The sequence below is a fragment of the Colletotrichum fructicola genome (genome assembly GCF_000319635.2).
Source record: "Colletotrichum fructicola Nara gc5 chromosome Unknown KSG_Nara_v1_contig04, whole genome shotgun sequence".
Classification (NCBI taxonomy): Eukaryota; Fungi; Ascomycota; class Sordariomycetes; order Glomerellales; family Glomerellaceae; genus Colletotrichum; species Colletotrichum fructicola.
In genome coordinates, this window is record NW_027094054.1 from 5,197,638 (window position 1) to 5,217,538 (window position 19,901).

Genomic DNA, 19,901 nt, shown 5'->3' on the forward strand with positions numbered 1-19,901 from the left:
ACTCGGTTCGGTTCGGTTCGGTTCGGGGTGCTGCAAGGACCCCTTTTCGACATGAGAGTGGGGCCGGCGGCCGCTTCTCAACCGAATGGATCTGGGCCGGATCTCACCCCGCGGTCTAACCCCACGAAATCTGGCTTGGCTGGACATGTTTCCGATACTATCCCCGCAACGGACAGCAATAGACCGAGGTCCCTGACCCGCGAAGCTGTGAGCTACGCGTCGTGCTGAGCAATTGGTGTCGTTGATAGGATGAAGAAGATATTCTGGCGCGTTCAATAAAAAGCGCCACATTGGCAACACCCTGGACTAGAGATCCAGCCTCAGGAGATTGTACATTCCCATTCAAGAACCCAGCTAATCAAACATTCTCCAATCATGCCTCTCCCAATTCAGATCGCGCACAAGCCCATTGGCAAGCCGGAGATCGGAGTCAACAATTATCAAGGCTTCACCCCAGGCCGCACCGAAGTCCTTCCCAAGGGCTGGAACGGATACAACGCGAAGCCTCTCGAAAGCGACATTCGAATCGATCACGACGTTGAGATCAAGGTCCGAGATGGGTGCAGACTCTACATCGACGTGTACCGCCCAGCGGACGCGACGGAGAAGATCCCGGCCATCGTCGGCTGGTCTCCCTACGGCAAGAAGTACAGCGCTTTGACGATGTTGCCCATGACGCCGTGGTCTTGTTGTGTCAAGAAGAGCGATCTCAGTGGCCTTGAGAAATTCGAGGGCCTGGATCCTCAGAGATGGTGCCCCAAGGGCTACGCCATCATTAGCGTCGACAGCAGAGGTGCCGGCAACAGCGACGGTCAGGTCCCCATCATGGGTCTGCAGGATGCCGAGGACGCATACGATGTCATTGAGGCCATCGCCAAGATGGATTGGTGCAATGGCAGCGTCGGCATGGCTGGCAACTCTGCCCTTGCCATCGCTCAGTGGCACGTAGCCTCCCTGAATCCTCCGTCGCTGAAGGCCATCGCACCTTGGGAGGCGAGCGGTGATCTGTTCCGCGAGCAATTTGTCAGGGGCGGCATTTTCTCCATGAGCAACTTCGACCTCATCACAAGCTTGATCATCAAGGGAACTTCAGGTGTGGAGGACTTCGCCGAGATGTACCGTCGCAGCCCTTTGTCCAACATTTGGTGGGAAGACAAGCGCGCGAACATGAAGGCCATCAACATTCCAGCATACATCTCGGGATCAGACTTCAGCTCAATCCACACCATGGGCAGCATCAGAGGATTCATGGAGCTAGGCTGTGAAAAGAAGTGGATTCGCTGGAGCGCTTGGCAAGAGTGGTTTGACCTCTACAGCGTTCCCGAGACGAACGAAGACCTTGCAGTAAGTCTCCAAGAGCCCGGGCCCCGTTTTCACAAATGACTGATGTTTCGATAAGAAATTCTTTGATAGGTACCTGAAGGGCATCGAAAACGACTGGGAGAAGACACCTAAGGTTCGCTGGACATCCCTCAAGTTCGGCGATCGAGAACCCGAAAGCGATATCCTCTTCGAAGACTTCCCTCCTCCGAATACCGACTACAAGACCTTCTACCTCGAGAACGGTGCTTTGTCTGATTCAGTCCCAGCAAGTGCATCAAAGGCGTCGTACAACTCCGAGGACGGAAGCTCTCTAGCTAAGTTCACATACACTTTCGACAAGCCCTCGCGCCTGATTGGCATTCCCAAAGCTGTTCTCTACGTGTCTTGCCCTTCTCACGATGACATGAACGTCTTTGTCAACATCCGCAAGCTCGACAAGGACGGCAACCCAATGATGCATCTGTGCTTCCCATTCTGGGCGGCGCCTGTCAAGTCGATTCACGACATCGCCCCGAAGGAGCGAAGCAGTACAAACCTGCACCTTGGCTCGGTTGGCCAGCTGAGGGCATCGCACCGCAAGATCGACCCGTCGCGTTCGATGCATCCCCAGTTCCCCTTCCATCCGCATGACGAGGAGCAGAAGATTCCACCTGGCGAGATTGTAGAGCTGGAGATTGGCATCTGGGCTATGGGTGTGGACTACGAGGCCGGCGAGTCTGTACAGGTTCAGATTGGCGGGCAATTTCCCTCTATTGCGGAGTACAAGGCCTTCTCGACCGAGCGGCCCGAGCATGAAAGGAATAAGGGCGAGCATTTTATCCACTGCGGTCCGGAACATCAGAGTCGGATTATCTTGCCGTTTATTCAATGATAGCACTCATATGTAGAAATCACTTATAATTGGATATCCTGAAGAAATTGGTCATCATAGCTTTGTGCAGTCATACTTCGTATGCGGAAGTTGTGAATATGAATGATACGACTGCTTCGCCGGGAGACAACGTAACCCATTTCTTGGAATGTCTAGACAGTCAATACGGCGTCGAAGTCCACAAAATTATCACTCAACACTAGCGCAGCGGAACAATTCTAAGACAGATTGGCTTCAATGCGTTGTGCTCCGCGAAATAACAGCAACAATCTCCACGATCTTTGCTCACAGTTAGGGATGGAGAGTATTATTGCTAAATATCGAGGTTTGGCACAGGCGAAATATCGTGATACGTTCATGGATGGTACTGTCAATCATCAAACCGTCAATTCAATAATGCTCAATATTTCAATGTCTGTCTTGACTCTCCATTCGAGATTCGGCCTTCCATGGCCAACTTTGTCTTTGACCTTCTCTGACCACATCATACTACCACTTCTCAAGCTTCAGCAAATTCAAGTCGTAATCGGTATCTTAGGCTTCAAAGCCATGAGGTCATGCTAGTGGTTGTAGGATGGAGTAGCGCTCGTCTCCGCAACAGCCCACTTCGCAACCATGGCTCTGATCTGAGTACCCCAAATAAAGACAAAGATTCCGACAGCCCCGAGAGCAGCAGTCAGCCCACCGTAAACTCCAAAAGCTCCATCGTATCCAATAGCGTTGACAAACGGCGTGACTCCGTAACTAGTGCCGAAGGAAATGACACCGCGCATGGCACAGATGATAACAAGCACAGGGCCAGAGCGAGTTGGGTAGGCGTCAAGGGCGTAGGTGATTCCAACCTGATTTGCTCCCACGAAGCCAAAGTAGTAAGCGTTGATGGAGAAGACGATGGCGAACCAATGGAACCTCTCCGGGTGCGCCGCCGCCTGGCCGTAGAGGATGGAAGCGAGCGTGCCCACGATGACGGGGATGATGAGAGGAATGAGGCGGTACTCGGGCTTGTGAATGCCGCCGTTGCGACGAGCGAAGTATTGAATGATCCAATCTGAGCCGCGGCCAAGAAGAGGCAGAGCCAGGAAGGCGACGACGATCTGGCCGGTCAAGGCGAAGCTGACGACGGAAGAGCTCCAGCTGTAGGGGGCTGCCTGCAAGATAGCTCCATACGTGGTGCCAAGTGCGATGTTGACGCCGCTGTCGAGAAGAACACGTTAGTGACAGTATACTGAAACTTTGTGGGTAGGTTGGCAAACGTCCGGGCTGCATCTTACATTGTAAGGCCGTTCAGAAGTAGGGCCCATATCATATCAGGGAAGAAGGTGACAATAGCCATGCCGGTGCAGCATTGCCAACCCTCCTTCCAGTCGGGCTTCTGGTTAAGAATGCGGATGTCGGAGGCCAGCGTGCGGGGCTTGAAGTTGACAAAGTCAAGTTCGCGAGGCTCAGTGGTCGTCTTGCGGGTGAGCATCTCGGTGTAGACACCGGTGGTATCATCGACACCCGGGGCATGAGAAGTGACGAAGCGAGATACCGAGGCTTCCTGGCCCTGGTAGGCAGCAAGGGGTCTGTCATACTTGGTCTCGGGCACCATGAAGATGGCGAAGAGGAAGGTTAAAGCAGCGATGCCGGCCCCGAGAAAGTACCACCCTGAAGAGCCGATACCGGCGGCGATATAAGATGTGAGGAGGGTGTAGACCCCGCTGAGGGTAGACTGCCATAGGGTGAACCACATCAGGCAGCGGGCTCGCTCATGAAGGAAGTGAACTTCTTGAACCATCAAAGGGCAAAGAGCCTCACTCTGTCCAGCCGCTAGACCGAGGATCATGCGAGCAGCGAGATGGGAGTTGTAAGTCTTGGCTGTGCCACAGAGGATGGATCCCAAAACAGCCAGGGCGCAGGATCCAAGGAAGACAGGTCGACGGCCCACGGCAAGGGCCAGAGGCATACCAATGAGATTACCCAGTCCCATGAAGAGAGATGGGTATGTCATCAGGTGTGAGATGTCCTCATAGCTGCCATGTCCTTCCGCTGCGTATTGTGGGATAAACTCGCCGAGGAGTGCACCGAGTCCGGAAACTTGTACCAAGCCAACGGCGGCAAAGGTAGCGCAGGTCATCGTAATGATCTGTTGTAAGATCTGGTCAGTCCATCGTCATGTTATCGTTTCGCTGTGATTTGGACAACTTACCCATTTTCTCAGCTTGCTCAAGTTGAGAGGGTCTGAGAAGGTGTCAAGTCAGTTCCTTGCTTCCCAATCCAGTGTTCAACTCGGTTTTCAAGCTGACTACATCGAGATAACTTACCTCGAGGGTCAGAACTCGGAGTCGGGATGAGATATGTGACGTCTCCATCAGCCAACTGGACGTTAGGCTTGTAAGTTCCATCCTCAATCGGGGGCTTTTGGGCGAAGTCGGCGGATTCGACTCTCTCCTCGGTGATCTTGCTGTCTGTTTCGCCCATCTTGAAGAACTTTGAGCTATTGAAAGTGTAATTTCAAATGAAACGAGGAATTTAGGTACCCTTATGGATGACTGTGTTCTGTCCTCTGTCCTTCAAATTAGGACTTTGAAATGAGGATGTTGGTCAGAACTCCCCATCCAGAGACAATCCGGGGAAGATGGGTCTATTTCTGTGATTGATGTTACCTGACAAATGTCGACGTTGCCATTTGCCGAACTCGACATGCCTCAACGACGCTCGTCTCGACGTGTCTGATTCCTTGGCTGTATCCCTCCCCCCTTACCCCAGCCTTCACCAAGATTCGGCGTGGGGTACGGACTGGGGAAGCTGGGGTGCAGATGATTGTGAGAGAGGGGCCCCGGGCTTGGGTCAGTCGCTAGTGTCGTTCGGCGCTCCGTACCCATTCAGCTGGTTTGCGGGGAAGACTAGCCAAACAAGGGGAGGCCCAGCAGAATGCCCCTCACGGCACTCCGGAGTTGGAGTCCTCGGTTTGATTGCTGTGCCACACTGGACACGACGCTTCGGTTCGGAAAGCGACGTCTTTGTTATTGTCTTATCAGTGCCTTCGCCCTTGGCCAAGAACGGATCATCGCGGATATGCTTTCCCCTGCTATGTGGCAACTATTGGATGGAGTCGTGATGGCACCTTTCGTGATTGGGCTCATCTCGGATGGCAAAAGCAGCTCGGTACAGTTTGGGCTAATGTTGTTCTTAGCTACCACATCCACGGACTCGGGAATTCTTCACGGATGGCGATGCCATGAAGAAACCATGAAGAAAGAGCCAGGATCTTCGGATCTTGATGCGAAATCCTCGGAGCAAGACTCGGAATACGGTGATTGACAATGCAGGCGCCAATGCATCGTTGAAGAGTACTGCATATGTGTCTGTTGAAGGCAAGTGCCCTTGATGGCGATGCATGTTGCAACAAGGCACTTTGCAGGCCTTGCCCTGCTCGAAGTTCGGTATACATCACGGTTTTCACTGGTGAGACAATGGTTTGAAGGATAGCAGTCTTGTTCTTGTACACTATGCTAGCGAATGACAATGTCTTTTGAATACATGAAGATGAAGCCAGAAGAGCCCGTGTTTTTAGCTCATGCGCTTGTTTGGATATAGGGAATTCCGGTCAACTTGAAAGCTCTCTCACTCAACACCGCGTCGTTCAGTGGCCTGTCCCTCACAATGTGATCGGGCTTTCCGTTGCGAACTGCAGCGTTCGAGCCGGTGTGTCTGGCGTTGGGCCAGTGGGTAGTTCCTAGGCGGGCTACGCAGGCAAGAGGTCAGTAATATGCCCAATATATGCGGAATAAATACTATCTTACCTTCGTATGCGGCCTTCTTCCTCAAAAGATCCTCTTGAGTAGCGTCGGTCACGGGCATGAAGCAGGTGTAGACAGCCATGCGGTCAATCTCGCCCTTGACAGGGACGTTGTAGTGTGCGGTTCGTGAGTCCCAGACAATCAAGTCACCGGGATCGGCGCAGACCTTGATCCACTCGCCGCCGTGGTCCTTGAGCCACTGCATGCCGCGGTCGGTGAAGCCGTACCACTCCTTCGTCCAGGCGGGGATGCGAGGCTCGTCCTTGAGCTCTTCGTGGAATTGGGCGCTGAGGTTGTGAGAGCCCTTGCAGACAATCAGGCCGCCGTCATTGGGACCGCAAGGGTGGAGGTTGACAAGGCCTTGAAGGCAGCGGAAACCGGGCTTCTCGGGATCCTGCTATGGGGTCAGTAGTCGCTCTTGTCGTGCATCCGTCCAGCACCTACTTGATCCTGGTGAGGCCAAGGCTTGTTCTCCGGCAAGTTGGCGCGGTTGGCGAAGCCATAGTTGATGACGTCGAAAGATACAATCAAGTCTTCGGTGTTGTAGACCTGCTCGAAGGGTCCGACTACACCAGGCTCGCTACGGATGCTCCAGACGAAGTCTTCGTGGCAGGCGCCGTAGGCCATCAGCATGCCCTTCTCGTTGATGACGGGAAGCTTGTCGGGGTGAACGGTAGACGGGTCGTTGCGGTCGTATCCAAGACCACTGCCAAGTTGGTCAGCTTTCGAGCTTTTCCTAGAGGGCGATATTTACTTACAACGACTCAAGGACTGAGTACATCTTGTCGGCATAGCCATCGGCACGCTCTCTCGGGATGGCACCCTTGATCAAGGCATAGCCATCGCGAAGAAGGTCATCTCTCCAGTCACCAAACGTCGGGTCTGAGCCATCCATCTTCATGCGACCATCATCGACGGCCGTGATGGGAGCGCTGGGCTGCTCAGTGATGGTGGTAGTGGTGGCCATGTTGGATGTAGTTGATGTGCGTATGCCAATGCAAGTGCGTCTTGGACTGCTGCAGAGCTGTTGCAAAAAGTCTGACTCGGGTTAGACGATCGCGGCTCTTATTGATATCTTGGATCAAGGCATGGTTTTCGCCACAAAATTTCCTCCTGAACAATAGCTTTCCGTGCACCCGGGGGTTCCTCCAAGTCTCCGAGGTCGACAACGGTCGCCCGTGGTGACTTACACTCGGGCCTCCAAATCCTCGGTTCGGATTGTTCGGTTCGGATTTCACTGCGAAATAAGTACCCCTGAACTTTCTCCACATTGCCATGGCACGCGTGCCGACTCCGGTGGGTCGTCGGCAAGTGGACGGCCATTGATTGAAGGATGATTACCATGAGCGAGGATGCGGTAGGCATATGACTTCCCTCGGAGCAGTCTGCATCTCCCGGTTGTCTCAAATTCACTGTGGTTCGTCGAAACTTGGTTTGGATTCGTATTTGATCTTGCCAGGGTACTCTGGGCGTTTTTACTCGGCATACCTTCAGTGACCTGTAGTAGCATATCGCCATGGCTGCCATTTCTAGTACATTTAACATTGTTATCGTCGGTGGCGGGATCGCAGGCCTCTCCTCGGTATATTGAACCCTTGCCAAGTCACCGACAGATCATTGCTAATACTTACAGGCCATTGCATTGCGTGGGCCGAATCGGCACATCACTGTGTTAGAACAAAGTCATCTGAACAAGGAAATCGGTGCAACAATATCGTAGGACTCCATGAACAAGGCTGCTATGAGCCTTTCCCTGTAACGATCAAGGTGACGTGGCTGACTTGATACCACAGCTTACAGCCCAATGCTTCGAAGTGCGTTTGCCTTCGCCTTGCTGAACACAGATACCTCCTTTCATTTAGCTAATTATCGGTTTGCAGAATCGTTGAGAAGGAATGGGGCCTCGAAGATTCACTTGCCAAGAAGGGCTCCATGGCAGACAAGGCGGTGCGCATTGATAGACCACGAGACAACCAACTACATGGCGCTGATATTCTCGCCAGTTCCGCATCTATGACACCGACGGCAAACTTCACGCCGAGATCCCATTTCATCTCAAGAAGAACTATGGAGCCGTAAGTAAATCCTTCACTGCATAAGAGCCATTCTGTCAATGATAACTGACCGGCCGCGTAGGAACGCATGGTTTACCACAGGTAGGCGAAGAGCGGTATGGAGTCAAGATGCAGAAGCTGACTGCCAAGGGTTGATCTGCATGATGCACTCAAAGAAGCTGCAACAAGAGAAACACCAGATGACGGCCCAGTGATTGTCCGTACTGGTTGCGTGGTCGCGAGTTGTGACCCAGACGCTGGTGTTGTGAAGCTTGAGTCCGGCGAGGAGATCGTTGGAGACCTGGTCGTAGGTGCCGACGGCATGTACGTATCACCTCCAAGTTACCGCCCTTCCTCATATCCGGTTTTGACTTACTTTATATGGCAGTAAGAGTGTCCTGAGACAGGCTGTCATTGGAAAGGAGGCCCCCGCGATACCCACCGGATTGTCAGGTGAGCCCACATGCAGTATTTCTCGCATCTTGCAGCAGCTAATCTTAAGTAGCGTACCGACTCATTATTGACAGCTCGGAACTCGAGCAAGACAAAGACTTCACATCCGTGATCGACCCCAAAGAGTCAATCACCACGATGATAATGGGCCATGACCGAAGAATCATTATGGGCCCTGCTAGAAATGGGTCGATTTACAGCATTGTCGCAATGGTCCCAGACGGTATGTGAGCTGTCTCATTTGGTGCGAAGCCATCGCTGATAGTTACCAGATCAAATGCAAGAAAATGCAGAAGGCAAGTCCTGGACGACCAAGGGAGATCCCGAAAAGCTCAGGGAAACTTTCAAAGTCTTCCCTCCTTGGGCAAGGGCTGTCTTCAAGAACTGCACCGAAGTTGGCCTGTGGCAGTTACGTGATCTTGTAAGTCGAAGCCAACTTCGGGAGGGTTTTTACTGACAGCTGTCTTGTAGGATCCTCTGAAGACATGGCATAAAGGACGCACCATCATCATTGGCGATGCAAGCCACCCGATGCTTCCGACCCAGGGTCAAGGAGCTAGCCAGAGTGTCGAAGACGCAGAAGCGCTTGGAGCCATCTTCTCCGATGTCAAGACTAAGCCAACGGAGGAGGAGGTTGCTAGTTTGCTGAAGGCAAGCACAACATCTGCGCAATATGCTTCTTGTCCTAACAACCAGGACAGACCGTTTTCGAATGCAGATACGATCGCGCAACGCTCATCCAAGGTTACAGCAGGCAGTCAGGCAAGCCAGCAACTGACAAGTCCACCAACAGAATCACAATGTGAGTGAAAGTATTCTTCGATTGGAGGTAATAGTGGAGGTAATAGTGGAGGTTCTGACATCGACAGGAATCCCGGAGAGTTCATGGATTACAACTGCAATTACGGCGGGGCACGAGCGTGGATGGAGAAGCAGGCCAAGCTGAAGGAGTTGGCTGCGATTCCTGACCACAAGCACCAGGGCGCAGCCGCCCTTGCGACAAACATGACGGCTCTCAGTCTTGGAAGTGAATGAGGTGCCAGTAAATTGAGGGAATGGGAGAACCGGTACAAGCTAGACTTTGAGATTCATGTTTGCTGCATTGCGGTCGACAAATTGGACAGAATTTTGCGGACTGTTGGTTGAGCATCAAATTCGCCACCCAAACAGCATGTTAGCCTTACGCAAGTGGAGGACTTTTGCCGAAATCAGTTGATTGGTTCTGTCGTCTGACAACAGAACAATTCTTCTTCAAAAAAGCTCAATTCGGGTCTTGCATGTCACTGCTGAGGTGCATATGTGAGTCATATGATGGCTCATCATGATGCTCTCAGACAATTGTGACTTGCTTTCACCCAATGTCGATTGATCTGCTGCTTTTTTGCGAATGGGTAGCATCGCATCGAAATTGAGTTGGGTTTGGCCTCAGTGGGGATTGGCTCAAGAAAAAAAAACATTTACAGGGAACATGAATTGGTTGATGGCTGTGCATCGTGGCCCCCGAGAACACCGCGGCAAACCGCTGAAAATGGTCCAATTAGGACCTGTTTAAGATAGCCTAATAGAGACAAACTACTACAACTATGCCGCAGCCCGCGCGTTCCGACTCAAGTTCGCGCTTCAGCGCCGTCTTAACAGTCTAGCTAGAGACGGCCCGGGCCCGGTATGAGTCAGATTTCAGTGTATGAGCGAGCACTGCCCACACGAAAAAGGTCAAGACAAACTCGCCCACTGCGGGACATCGTAAATGTAGTGAGGATGAAAGAATCAGCGCTAAAGGGTACAGTACACAGCTAAAGAGACTGTTGTTGGTTTGCGATGCACGCCGGCAGTTGGTCTTACGTCACACGCGCCTGTTCGAACCAACTCAGATTTATATATTTATTAAGTTTCTTCCGTCTTGGTCTTGAGGCTCTTGCTCACCAAAGCATGATCATCTTCAGCCAAGCGTCACCGCTCCCATCCAGCATGGTCACTCGCCTTGGGGCTTGTCAAGCCCTTCACTACGGCTGTGCACTGGGCGTCGCTCTAGTCCCAGCTGTTTCAACACTTGCACCACTCCGCCGAGTTACAGACAATAGAGTACGACCATTACCACAAAATCAATCAAAACCACGATTATTTCTTTTACTTGTCGCTTTTTCTACATTTTTTTCAGAATTCGTTATCACCGCTAATCAACCAAACGCGTTGGAAACTGAACAATCTCATTTGGTTCATCTCTTTGTGTCTATTTTCGCTTGGACAGTCATTTTTTTTCGTCGCCATGGACGCGGCTTTTCTCTGGGCGTTCCCGCCGCCACAGTTCTCTTTGAAACTCCACTACTAGTTTTGACCGCCGTTGGCGATCTTAACTCTATCCAACAAATCGCCATTCTCTGCTGCCAGGCAGTCCGCCTGCTGGCTGTGTTGCTCCTTCTCTCGGCCCGGCTAAGTCAATCACGGAGCAAGAATCAACAAGATGCCTCGGAAGAAAGCCAGCCATTCCTCCGGACGAGTTCATCTACCGACAGAAGCGATTCAACTTGTTACGGCAGCGTGCCATTTAGCGACGATACTGAGACGGAAGTGGCCAGCAAGGACTCTGACTCCGATTCCGAAGATGACGAGGATGACAGCGCCAGCATCAAACGCCGCCGTGCTAAGCGACTTAAAGAGACGGGAGGTTGGCTAGGGTACATCAAAGACTTCGCCATCTTTCTGCCTTATCTGATCCCAAAGAAAGACCGGAAAGTCCAGCTCTCCATCTTTCTTTGCTTACTTTCCATCGCTGGAAGGAGAGTCTTGAACGTCTTGATCCCAAGTCAGCTAGGCCGCGTTACGGATGAGATCCTCAACAACCAGGCTCCTTACGGGACTCTTGCCATCTGGCTGGGTTTGGTCATTCTGAAGGATGATGCAGGCCTCGGTCTCCTTGACGCGCTCGCCAAGATCCCGATCAAGCAGTTCTCTTACCGCCAAGTTACCAACGCCGCTTTTGGTCACGTTATGGGCCTGTCTATGGAGTTCCACTCAGAGAGAGACTCAGCTGAAGTAATGAAGGCTATTGAGCAGGGCGAGTCGCTCACCAACGTCCTGGACACCGCTGTCAACGAGATACTGCCTACCGTCATCGATCTGTTTGTGGCATTTTGGCTGCTTTACTGGAAGTTCAATGTCTACCTGGCTCTTGCCATGGCCTTGGCTGCGGCAGCTTTCATGACACTTGAAGTCTACACGTCCAGCATGAACATCAAGAATAAGCGCGCCTCAAGCAAGGCCGAGAGAGAAGAGGCCAGGGTTATGCACCAGGCTGTTCAGGGTTGGCAGACTGTCACTTACTTCAACATGTTTGGCTACGAGAAGCGTCGCTTTGGCCAGACCGTTGAGTCTCGACTTGAAGCGAGCCGTAGGTACGGCATTGGCGACGCGCTGGTCCAAGGCCTTCTCGACATGGCCGTTCCGCTCACCTTCTTCGTTCTTGCCAGCCTGGTTCTGCGCGAGATCTCGCAAGGCAGAGCCACTGCGGGCGACTTTGTCTTTTTGCTTCAGTACTGGGATTATCTGGTCTGGCCATTGAAGTGGCTTTCGCACGATTACCGGTACTTGATGAATGACTTGGTCGACGCCGAGCGTCTCCTCAATCTCCTCCAAACCAAGTCAACGATCGTTGAAAGTGAGAACGCGACGGAGCTGAGGGACGTCAAGGGGCACGTCGAGTTCGAGAATGTCGGCTTTTCTTACGACCCAAGACGGCCAACGATCCAGGACCTGAATATCTCCGCCGCGCCAGGGCATACCATAGCCCTAGTTGGAGAAACCGGTGCTGGAAAGTCCTCCATCATGAAGCTTCTGCTTCGATTCTACGACGTAACTTCCGGTCGCATCACCATCGACGGCCACGACATCCGCGACATCACTCTCAGCTCACTTCGAGATGCCCTCGGCGTCGTCCCGCAAGATCCGTTGCTGTTCAATGCAACAGTGATGGAGAATCTCCGCTATGCCCGCCCGATGGCCACCGACGAGGAGATCTTTGATGCCTGCCGAGCGGCCGCAATCCACGACAGAATCTTGTCGTTTGCGGATGGCTATCAGAGCCGCGTGGGAGAGCAGGGTGTCAAGTTGTCAGGTGGTGAAATCCAGCGACTGGCTATTGCACGAGTCTTCTTGAAGGATCCGTCAATTCTTATTCTCGACGAGGCTACCAGCGCGGTAGACACCAAGACGGAATCGAGCATCCAAGGCGCGTTGGACGTGCTGAAGGAGGGCAGAACGACCTTTGTCATTGCGCATCGACTATCTACGGTTGTCAGTGCAGACAAGATCATTGTGGTCCACGAGGGAAGGGTAGTGGAGAGTGGAACCCATAATGAGTTACTGACTCTTGGAGGTAGATACATGGATTTGTGGACGAGGCAAATCGGCGGTAACTCGGAAAAGGCCACATCATTATAGAATACGCGTGCTTTTCCTTTGCATTATTAGGTAGCGAAATACATTTGCTTTTGAAGAAAACACCTTTTGCCCCTTCCTCTTTCTTAAAGCTGGGAGCTTATGATTTTACGTCTAGGCTCCTTCGTCGGTCAAAGAACTATTACGCCTTTAAACCCATGTTGCTGGTATCATATCCATTCGCCTCAACATAATTCTTGAATCTCACATCTTCATCTTCAAGATGCTTAGGAGCCTTTGCACATCATTAGCTAAGTCGACAGGGAAAAGGAGAAGGACAGCGGGGTTGGAGCTCACGTTAGGGATCAAAAACCAGACACACAAAGTGCCGATAACAGAGATACCACTTCCAATCAAGAAAATGGCTTGCTGACCCTTCAGGCGATCATCGAAACTAGCGAGAGCGGCACTGAGTGCCGTCGTTCCAACAGCAGCACCTGCTTTGCCGACCGCAGCCGCAAACCCAAGGAAGTGCCCTCTGAGCGGAGTCGGGAAAGACTCGCTGGAAACGAGGAAGTTACAATCGCCCGGTCCGACGGACAAGAAAGTCTGGAAGAGGCCGTATAAAGTGACGAACAGAGGGAAGACGTTGTTGAGCTGAATCATGGATCCGCCGATTGCGAAACCGAAAATGCAGACGATGGCCCAGCCGAGGGCGTAGGTCTGGCGGCGGCCGATGCGGTCCATCAATAGCGCGCCGATGAAAGCGCCGGGCAAGGCAAACGCATTGATCAATGCCGACCAACCGATGGACTGGATCATGGTTTGCTGGGAGGAGAAACCTGAGACTAGGGTAGGGGCGAGGAGGTTGAAGGGGTAGACCACGGCATCGTAGAGGAACCAGGCGCTGCAGCAGCCGAGCAGAGGCTTCCAGTAGAACTTGAGAGCAAGCTTGTAGGGAATGTTCTTCTGGATTGCGTGCTTCTTGTACTGCTGAGAGTCGACGAGTCGCATGCGGAAGAAGAAAATCACCAAGGGGAGCTTTTCAAGCCGATAGTCAGCCTTCTGGGGCTCCGGGAACCGGGACGATCTACTTACGAAGATACCAATGCCGAAGCAAATGCGCCAGATACCGTCGCTGGCTTGGCCGTTGTAAGCTGCGATGACGATGAGGGATACGATGCTAGAGCCCACGAAACCGGAGATAATGGCAGCATTCGTGGAAATGGCGACGAGCATTCCACGCCGTCTCCGCATGGCTTCAGTACTGTCGGCACATTCGAGAGCTTGTGATGTGCAGACAGTGTACTCTCCACCTAGAAAGGGTCAGTCGAAGCATTAAAACGAAGGCGTCCGCGTGAGCTTACCAGCACCAACTCCCGCAACTCCACGCCCGATAACCATCATCCAGAACATTCCTTCCACGGAAGTCCCATGAGCGGCGGTCGCAATGACGATACCCTGACTGTCTTAACCTCGAAATCCTTGCTGGGAGAGTGAACAACTAGCAACTCACCAAGACCAAGAAGAAAGTGGTCAGTATGATGCCAACTTTTCTGCCGAACCTGTCGATGCAGAGTCCAAAGATGAGCATGCCGAAAATGTCACCAATCAGGATAGAGTTGGAAAGTCTGGTCTTGACCTCGCTGGTCATTTGCTTTGGATAGCTGGGGAGAATGTCGGCCAAAAGGTTCAACTCTCAAAGGAGTCTGCTGGATTATTGGAACTTACAGCTTCGCCAAGACCGTGTTCATGTATCCGATGATCTGGATGTTGTATCCGTCTGAGAAAAGCGCGACACCTTGAACCAGCACATCGAGCTTGCCAGCCGTCCTGGCCGGAGGAGTCTGCTCCTGCGACGAGGCGTCGTCTCGCGATGTGACGACAACTCCGGCATCTTTCTGTGGGATGTCGTTGGCAGATTCGGAGCCTGCTTCTGAGCGTGTTACGTTCTCCATGTTGACGATGTTTGATGCGACTTTGAGGCTCACTCCACCAAGGCTTCTCGGGTCACAAAACGAGACTCGACACGGACGACCACAAGGCTTAAGTATGGCACAGTTCCGGCACCTGGGAAATTTGCAGCTACTGCACGTGGAACCCCTGATCATACCAAGCCCTCGGTACGCAAGGACTCTGAAGATCTTCGACGTGGGTTCGCACGCAAAATCAGAAGAAATCCAGGCGCGAAACGGCATTCAATGTGTTGATGCACCGCTTGGTGGCTCCCGGTCCCCCGCCAAGTTGGATAAGGTGTGCCGGCCATTAGAGCTCACTAATGATCCTCGTGTTTGGGAGTTGCCAGTCGCCGCGAACCATTAGGCACGTGCTTGAAAACTTGCACTCAAGGACTGACGAAGGATGGCAATTACATGTACGGAACATGACCGAAACCAGGAATACCGGAAGTTGGTTCTTGCAGGAGGATAGCGTTCCTTCGCATGACAAGGACGAGCTTCCTCGCCAGTGACTTAAGAGCGAAAACAAGCTTTCACAAGCTCTAAAACCTCTTTATTGGATGCTGTTGAGAAGTCCCCGCTGTCGGAGGAAATCCGTCGGGTCCCGGCGCTCAACGGCACCCACGTGGTGGAATGCGGACTTGTCAGACGTCGATCGGAGTGGAGTCCCGCTGCCCGCGGTCCACATGTTGGTTCCGACATGAACCCTACCAGTTCGTGAACACAATCCTTCGGTGGGGGCCATTGCGATTTGATAGTGTTTGGATGTGTGTTTAACAGTCGGTTTAAATCCGATCGGCTCGGGAACGCGGTCTAGGACGCGCATGCTAGCCCACAAGCCCCTCTTGGTGAATCTTAGAAACTGCAAACTGCTGATTGAGCTGACGAGATGCAGCACGTGTCTTCCTCATTGGCAAGACTGGATGCTGGCCATTCCATGGAAGGTTTGAACCTCCACCGGACAAGGACCATATTTCCAAGACCACGGACTTGGGCTGAAGATTTGGCAAGAGGGTGAGAAACTGGGAAGTCTAGGTCTCTCCTCCTACCAACTTTGACCAAATATGTCGACTGAAAAACGGATGACAAACCGTCTTGCGTCGGAAGCAACTCAAAATTAACATCGGAGGAACAACCCAACCAGGGTACAACCAGTCTGAATATGGCATTGTCAAGCGTTCTGGATTCCGTGGCCGCCATCACGACGCTCACTCTCAGAATCACTGCGGTGATCTTCACGAGATTTGTACTTGACTATCTGAACTTCAAGTTGTCTATGGAAGAGTCAAACAGCTGACACTGAGACAGCATCCTCTGGGACGAAAGTATCTAAACCGCATTTACGGCAACTTTGCGGTTTACGTCCTTTACCTCATCGCAAAACTCTTCTCGGGCAACTCTCATCCTAAACGCCGTCATCCAAGTTTCCTGCTCCTATGTGGCTGGGTTGACTCAAGACAGCTTCTTGCGAGCTTCATTACGATTGTGCTGAATCTACTGTCTCTGGGCGCTGTTTGGGACTTCCTGTATCGAAGTCATTACCTTCATCAAAGCAACGGCATCTCATTCTCTCGTGTGGGTTACGTCGACGAGACCTCAGCGCGCATCGTTGCCCGTGCCCCAATTGCGCCTATCACACATGTCGAAATTAGACTTACTTCGGCGGAGGAAGATGCAGAGCAGCCAAAGTCTCAGGTCATCACTGTGACCGACGCAAACGACTATACCGGAACATTCCTTTTTGAAGAACTCAAAGCCAATACTGAGTACTATTACACTACTAATGCAAGCCATGCAGGCTCATTCAAGACAGCAGCCAGAGACCCCAAGCGATGGAGTTTAGTGTCAACTAGTTGCATAAAGCCTTTTTACCCCTACAGCCCGGTGGATCATGGTCTCAGAATCAAGGGGCTCGAATACCTAGACCAATATCTCACGCAGAAGCCGGTCGATATGATGCTTTTCCTCGGCGACTTCATCTACATCGACTTACCCATCGCCCTGGGCTGGACCCCTGAGGACTACACCACCGCCTACCGCCAGGTTTACGCTTCGCCAAGCTGGACGCCGGCACTCCGCTCCCTGCCATGGCTCCATCTCTACGACGATCATGAAATCATCAACGACTGGGCCGCCAACGAGACAGGGTTGTACCAGTCCGCCATGCAGCCGTTCTGGGCGTACCAGGGGCACGCGAACCCCTCATCGCAGTTCGGCCTCGGCAAGACGCATTACATCTTCCGCAGGGGGGACATCTCTTTCTTCGTCCTGGACACCCGACGATACCGATCTGCGGAATCCATGGACGACGGGCCCGGCAAGACGATGCTGGGCCCCGCCCAGCTCGCGGATCTCCAGGCGTGGCTGGCGTCCGAAAAAGCATGGAAGGTCGTCGTGAGCAGCGTGCCCTTCACGCGAAATTGGAGGGGACCCGATTCGGCCGATAGCTGGTCCGGATACCTCCACGAGCGGGAGCAGGTCTTAGACATGATGAGGTTGACCGAGGGAGTGGTTATCTTGAGTGGGGTGAGTTAAGCTTCTCTCCGGCCGAAAACTGCAGTGGAGATGGCAATCTCCTCTATTGTGATTGTCGAGATTAACATTGCTTTTTAGGATCGCCATGAACACGCGACGACAATTTTCCCGCCTGGCGACAAGGGTGGGAAGGCGATCATAGAATTTTCCACGTCCCCTCTAAACCAGTTCTACGAACCGTTCACTCGGTATCACAGGCAGATCGAGGACACGGACGTCTCTGTGCATTCGCATCCTTGGGGCAGCTCCAAGTTTGGCGTTGTTTCCTTCGACACTTCGGAAGATGATCGCTTGGTGGTGGACTACGACTTGGTGGTTCAAGGGCAGAAGACGTGGAATTTTACCTGGACTTATCAGCGATAGCGCTGGGCTGAGAAAATAGCTCAGCTAGGGCGGGATCTTATCGGCAGGGGTTGATGCAGGTTAAATCACGTCAATCTTGTTCGAGAGGGGCAGGTGTGTGATGAGATGAAACGAATTCTTTTTTGTTTGTTGAAAGAAAAATGAAATCTTGTCAAGCGTGGTGTCTGTCATGTTTGTTGAGACCAGTCCGGCCAAGTCGCCCTCCGCCATCATCCCTCCCGTGTCCCGTTTTCCCGTGCCCGGTCAACCCCCAATTCATTTCGGATCCTGCAAACGCCTCCCTCATATTCCCAGCTCGCCCGTAAACTCCCGCTCATGTACCCTAGGTGGCATGTCTAACGCATGCAAGAATCGAAGGTTGAAAGTTGCTTGGAGTGCCATGGATCTGGCTATGCTCCGTTTGGTGTGAAGAAGACTCGGCGGACCAAGTGGTCCGTTGCCTAGTGTTGCCGGTGTGCCCATGTGGTAGCTATGGGATTGCAATCGTGTGCCTCGGTGTTTGTGGTGCTCTTAGACGACGGGTTGCAAGACGTCGGACTCGGGCGTGTGCGCCGCCGCCTCATCACGGCGAGCGATCGCGGCCAGGTTGCCGTGAACACCAGCTCTGGCGTTCAGGTTGTACTCATGGCGGATGATGTTGTTGAGCGGGGTAACGGAAGCCTGCGACACTCCGAAGAGCGCGGCGACCATGACATAAGCGAATGTGGCCTTCATGATGACGGTTGTCGAAGCAAGCGATCTGCGCTGCGGTTCGATATCGATTTCGCGTTCGCGGTAAGGCGTAGTGGTAAGGAGTGAACGGTGGTGTCGAGGTCAACTCGAAGGAGGCAAAAAGGACAGAGAGCAACGGACGGAGTTTTTTTCCACACACTGAGGCTTGACACTCGCGAACACGAAACACTGTCGAAGAAGATGGAGGGTAGACGGGGTCATTAAGTACGAGACAGCGGCGGACGGCTTAGATAGGATGATAATGGCTCTTAATCAATGTTCAAACCTTGATCGTCTCTGGGGTGGAGCCAATGGCCGTGAGAGATTCGGATCTTCGCACGCGCCATGAGGGAAGGTGGTAAGGGGATCAGCCAGAATGACTCGGCAATGTGAGGGACTCAAGGGTTGACTGCTGTGCCATGCAGGCAGCGGCACAGCGGCACTGAGAGAGCAGCCAAAGAGCGCTGAGAAACAGCCCTACAGTGAGTGTTTCCCAGGGATGGCGTGACTTTGCTTATTTAGCTCAAGATTGGGGCAGCGGTTTCATGTATGTTGAGATACGCGCAGTGATATACGTTGCAGGGCATGGATCAACCCGCTTGGCTCGGGCGATGTGACACAGTATTGTAACCCATCCGTTCTTCTGCCAGGCACGCCAGGAACCGCACGGCGCTGGCTGAATTGCTATGCAGGATTCTCCGAATTGCCATGCCTCTAAGCGACAATCTACTCGGATCACCCGAATAGTGCCCAGCCCCGAATTGATGCTTTTCTCGTCCCGGCCCCCGTCCGGCTGACTAGACGGAGCCACGCCGCCACGGCTGCGGACGGCGGAAGCGGCATAGCAGATGAAAGTGCGCCGGGGGCATGCATAGACCTGCTGCAGTCGGCTGACAAAGAAGAACTCAATTGCAAACGAAACAGAATTAAATACAGAAGCAACATGACAGCGTAAACCTCGGTTAGTCCGCACGTCTGTAACTGATTGATAGTGCCTGTTGCGTGGCTCGAGCCACCAGGCACATGTTTGATGGCAAGGGGCAAACGGGAAGGGAAAACGTGGAGCTCGGCCGGCCCCTCTCGCCCGCACCCGATGAACCCTCCCTCCCACCAACACGTCACTGACCTCACCATCCCTAACTCCCCATCCATCTGAAGCCGGAGGGAGAGTTGTCAAGTCGAGTAGTTTGCTCGTTCAACGGACGGAGAATCGGATCGTCTGAAAGTGAGATTCTCGATGGAATAAATGTTATTGCGCTCTGGCGCTCTCAAAGCCCGTTCGGTATCGCTATCGGATCCGTATCTCGAGGCTCGCTAACCGGCATGTTGCCATTCCATGTTGTTTCCTGAGCAATCGAAACTTCTGCCATACCGCAAACACAAGTTGAAGTTCATGCTCCCCGGCTTTCTGGTTGAGTTTGCATGGCAAAAGTAGCTCCTGAGCGGTAGCCATTGGTCGAAACAGGCAATTTTCTGA

General features: G+C 52.7%; 8 protein-coding genes across 8 annotated transcripts; 4 read left to right on the top strand and 4 right to left on the bottom strand.

Annotated features, from left to right (window-relative positions):
• Positions 1 to 375: 375 nt before the first annotated feature.
• Positions 376 to 2,194, top strand: cocE-11 (Cocaine esterase; the record flags this gene model as incomplete). Its single annotated transcript, XM_032025595.1, has 2 exons — positions 376 to 1,344; positions 1,400 to 2,194. 2 exons carry the CDS (start codon positions 376 to 378, stop codon positions 2,192 to 2,194), a joined length of 1,764 nt encoding a protein of 587 aa, XP_031892171.1.
• Positions 2,195 to 2,754: 560 nt separating this feature from the next.
• CGGC5_v008289 (putative MFS-type transporter) lies at positions 2,755 to 4,654 on the bottom strand (the record flags this gene model as incomplete). Its single annotated transcript, XM_032025606.1, has 4 exons — positions 2,755 to 3,388; positions 3,466 to 4,319; positions 4,383 to 4,414; positions 4,498 to 4,654. The coding sequence occupies 4 exons, from the start codon at positions 4,652 to 4,654 to the stop codon at positions 2,755 to 2,757; spliced, it is 1,677 nt and encodes a 558-aa protein (XP_031891890.1).
• A 1,097-nt stretch (positions 4,655 to 5,751) lies between these two features.
• On the bottom strand, positions 5,752 to 6,943 carry CGGC5_v008290 (uncharacterized protein; the record flags this gene model as incomplete). Its single annotated transcript, XM_032025617.1, has 4 exons — positions 5,752 to 5,921; positions 5,980 to 6,370; positions 6,421 to 6,682; positions 6,735 to 6,943. The coding sequence occupies 4 exons, from the start codon at positions 6,941 to 6,943 to the stop codon at positions 5,752 to 5,754; spliced, it is 1,032 nt and encodes a 343-aa protein (XP_031891889.1).
• A 549-nt stretch (positions 6,944 to 7,492) lies between these two features.
• CGGC5_v008291 (FAD-dependent monooxygenase OpS4) lies at positions 7,493 to 9,518 on the top strand (the record flags this gene model as incomplete). The annotated part of the gene is made up of 13 exons (XM_032025631.1): positions 7,493 to 7,558; positions 7,610 to 7,692; positions 7,770 to 7,790; positions 7,857 to 7,923; positions 7,980 to 8,051; positions 8,113 to 8,132; positions 8,181 to 8,354; positions 8,419 to 8,483; positions 8,536 to 8,706; positions 8,756 to 8,904; positions 8,955 to 9,116; positions 9,185 to 9,285; positions 9,353 to 9,518. The coding sequence occupies 13 exons, from the start codon at positions 7,493 to 7,495 to the stop codon at positions 9,516 to 9,518; spliced, it is 1,317 nt and encodes a 438-aa protein (XP_031892179.1).
• A 933-nt stretch (positions 9,519 to 10,451) lies between these two features.
• Positions 10,452 to 12,920, top strand: hmt1-1 (Heavy metal tolerance protein; the record flags this gene model as incomplete). Its single annotated transcript, XM_032025642.1, has 2 exons — positions 10,452 to 10,565; positions 10,872 to 12,920. 2 exons carry the CDS (start codon positions 10,452 to 10,454, stop codon positions 12,918 to 12,920), a joined length of 2,163 nt encoding a protein of 720 aa, XP_031892180.1.
• A 139-nt stretch (positions 12,921 to 13,059) lies between these two features.
• On the bottom strand, positions 13,060 to 14,815 carry GIT1-1 (Glycerophosphoinositol permease 1; the record flags this gene model as incomplete). The annotated part of the gene is made up of 6 exons (XM_032025653.1): positions 13,060 to 13,152; positions 13,215 to 13,898; positions 13,956 to 14,173; positions 14,225 to 14,318; positions 14,374 to 14,524; positions 14,589 to 14,815. The coding sequence occupies 6 exons, from the start codon at positions 14,813 to 14,815 to the stop codon at positions 13,060 to 13,062; spliced, it is 1,467 nt and encodes a 488-aa protein (XP_031892177.1).
• Positions 14,816 to 15,977: 1,162 nt separating this feature from the next.
• phoD-3 (Alkaline phosphatase D) lies at positions 15,978 to 17,713 on the top strand (the record flags this gene model as incomplete). Its single annotated transcript, XM_032025664.1, has 3 exons — positions 15,978 to 16,061; positions 16,124 to 17,341; positions 17,429 to 17,713. The coding sequence occupies 3 exons, from the start codon at positions 15,978 to 15,980 to the stop codon at positions 17,711 to 17,713; spliced, it is 1,587 nt and encodes a 528-aa protein (XP_031892178.1).
• Positions 17,714 to 18,223: 510 nt separating this feature from the next.
• Positions 18,224 to 18,427, bottom strand: CGGC5_v008295 (uncharacterized protein; the record flags this gene model as incomplete). The annotated part of the gene is made up of 1 exon (XM_032025675.1): positions 18,224 to 18,427. One exon carries the CDS (start codon positions 18,425 to 18,427, stop codon positions 18,224 to 18,226), a length of 204 nt encoding a protein of 67 aa, XP_031892183.1.
• Between the last annotated feature and the right edge of the window lie 1,474 nt (positions 18,428 to 19,901).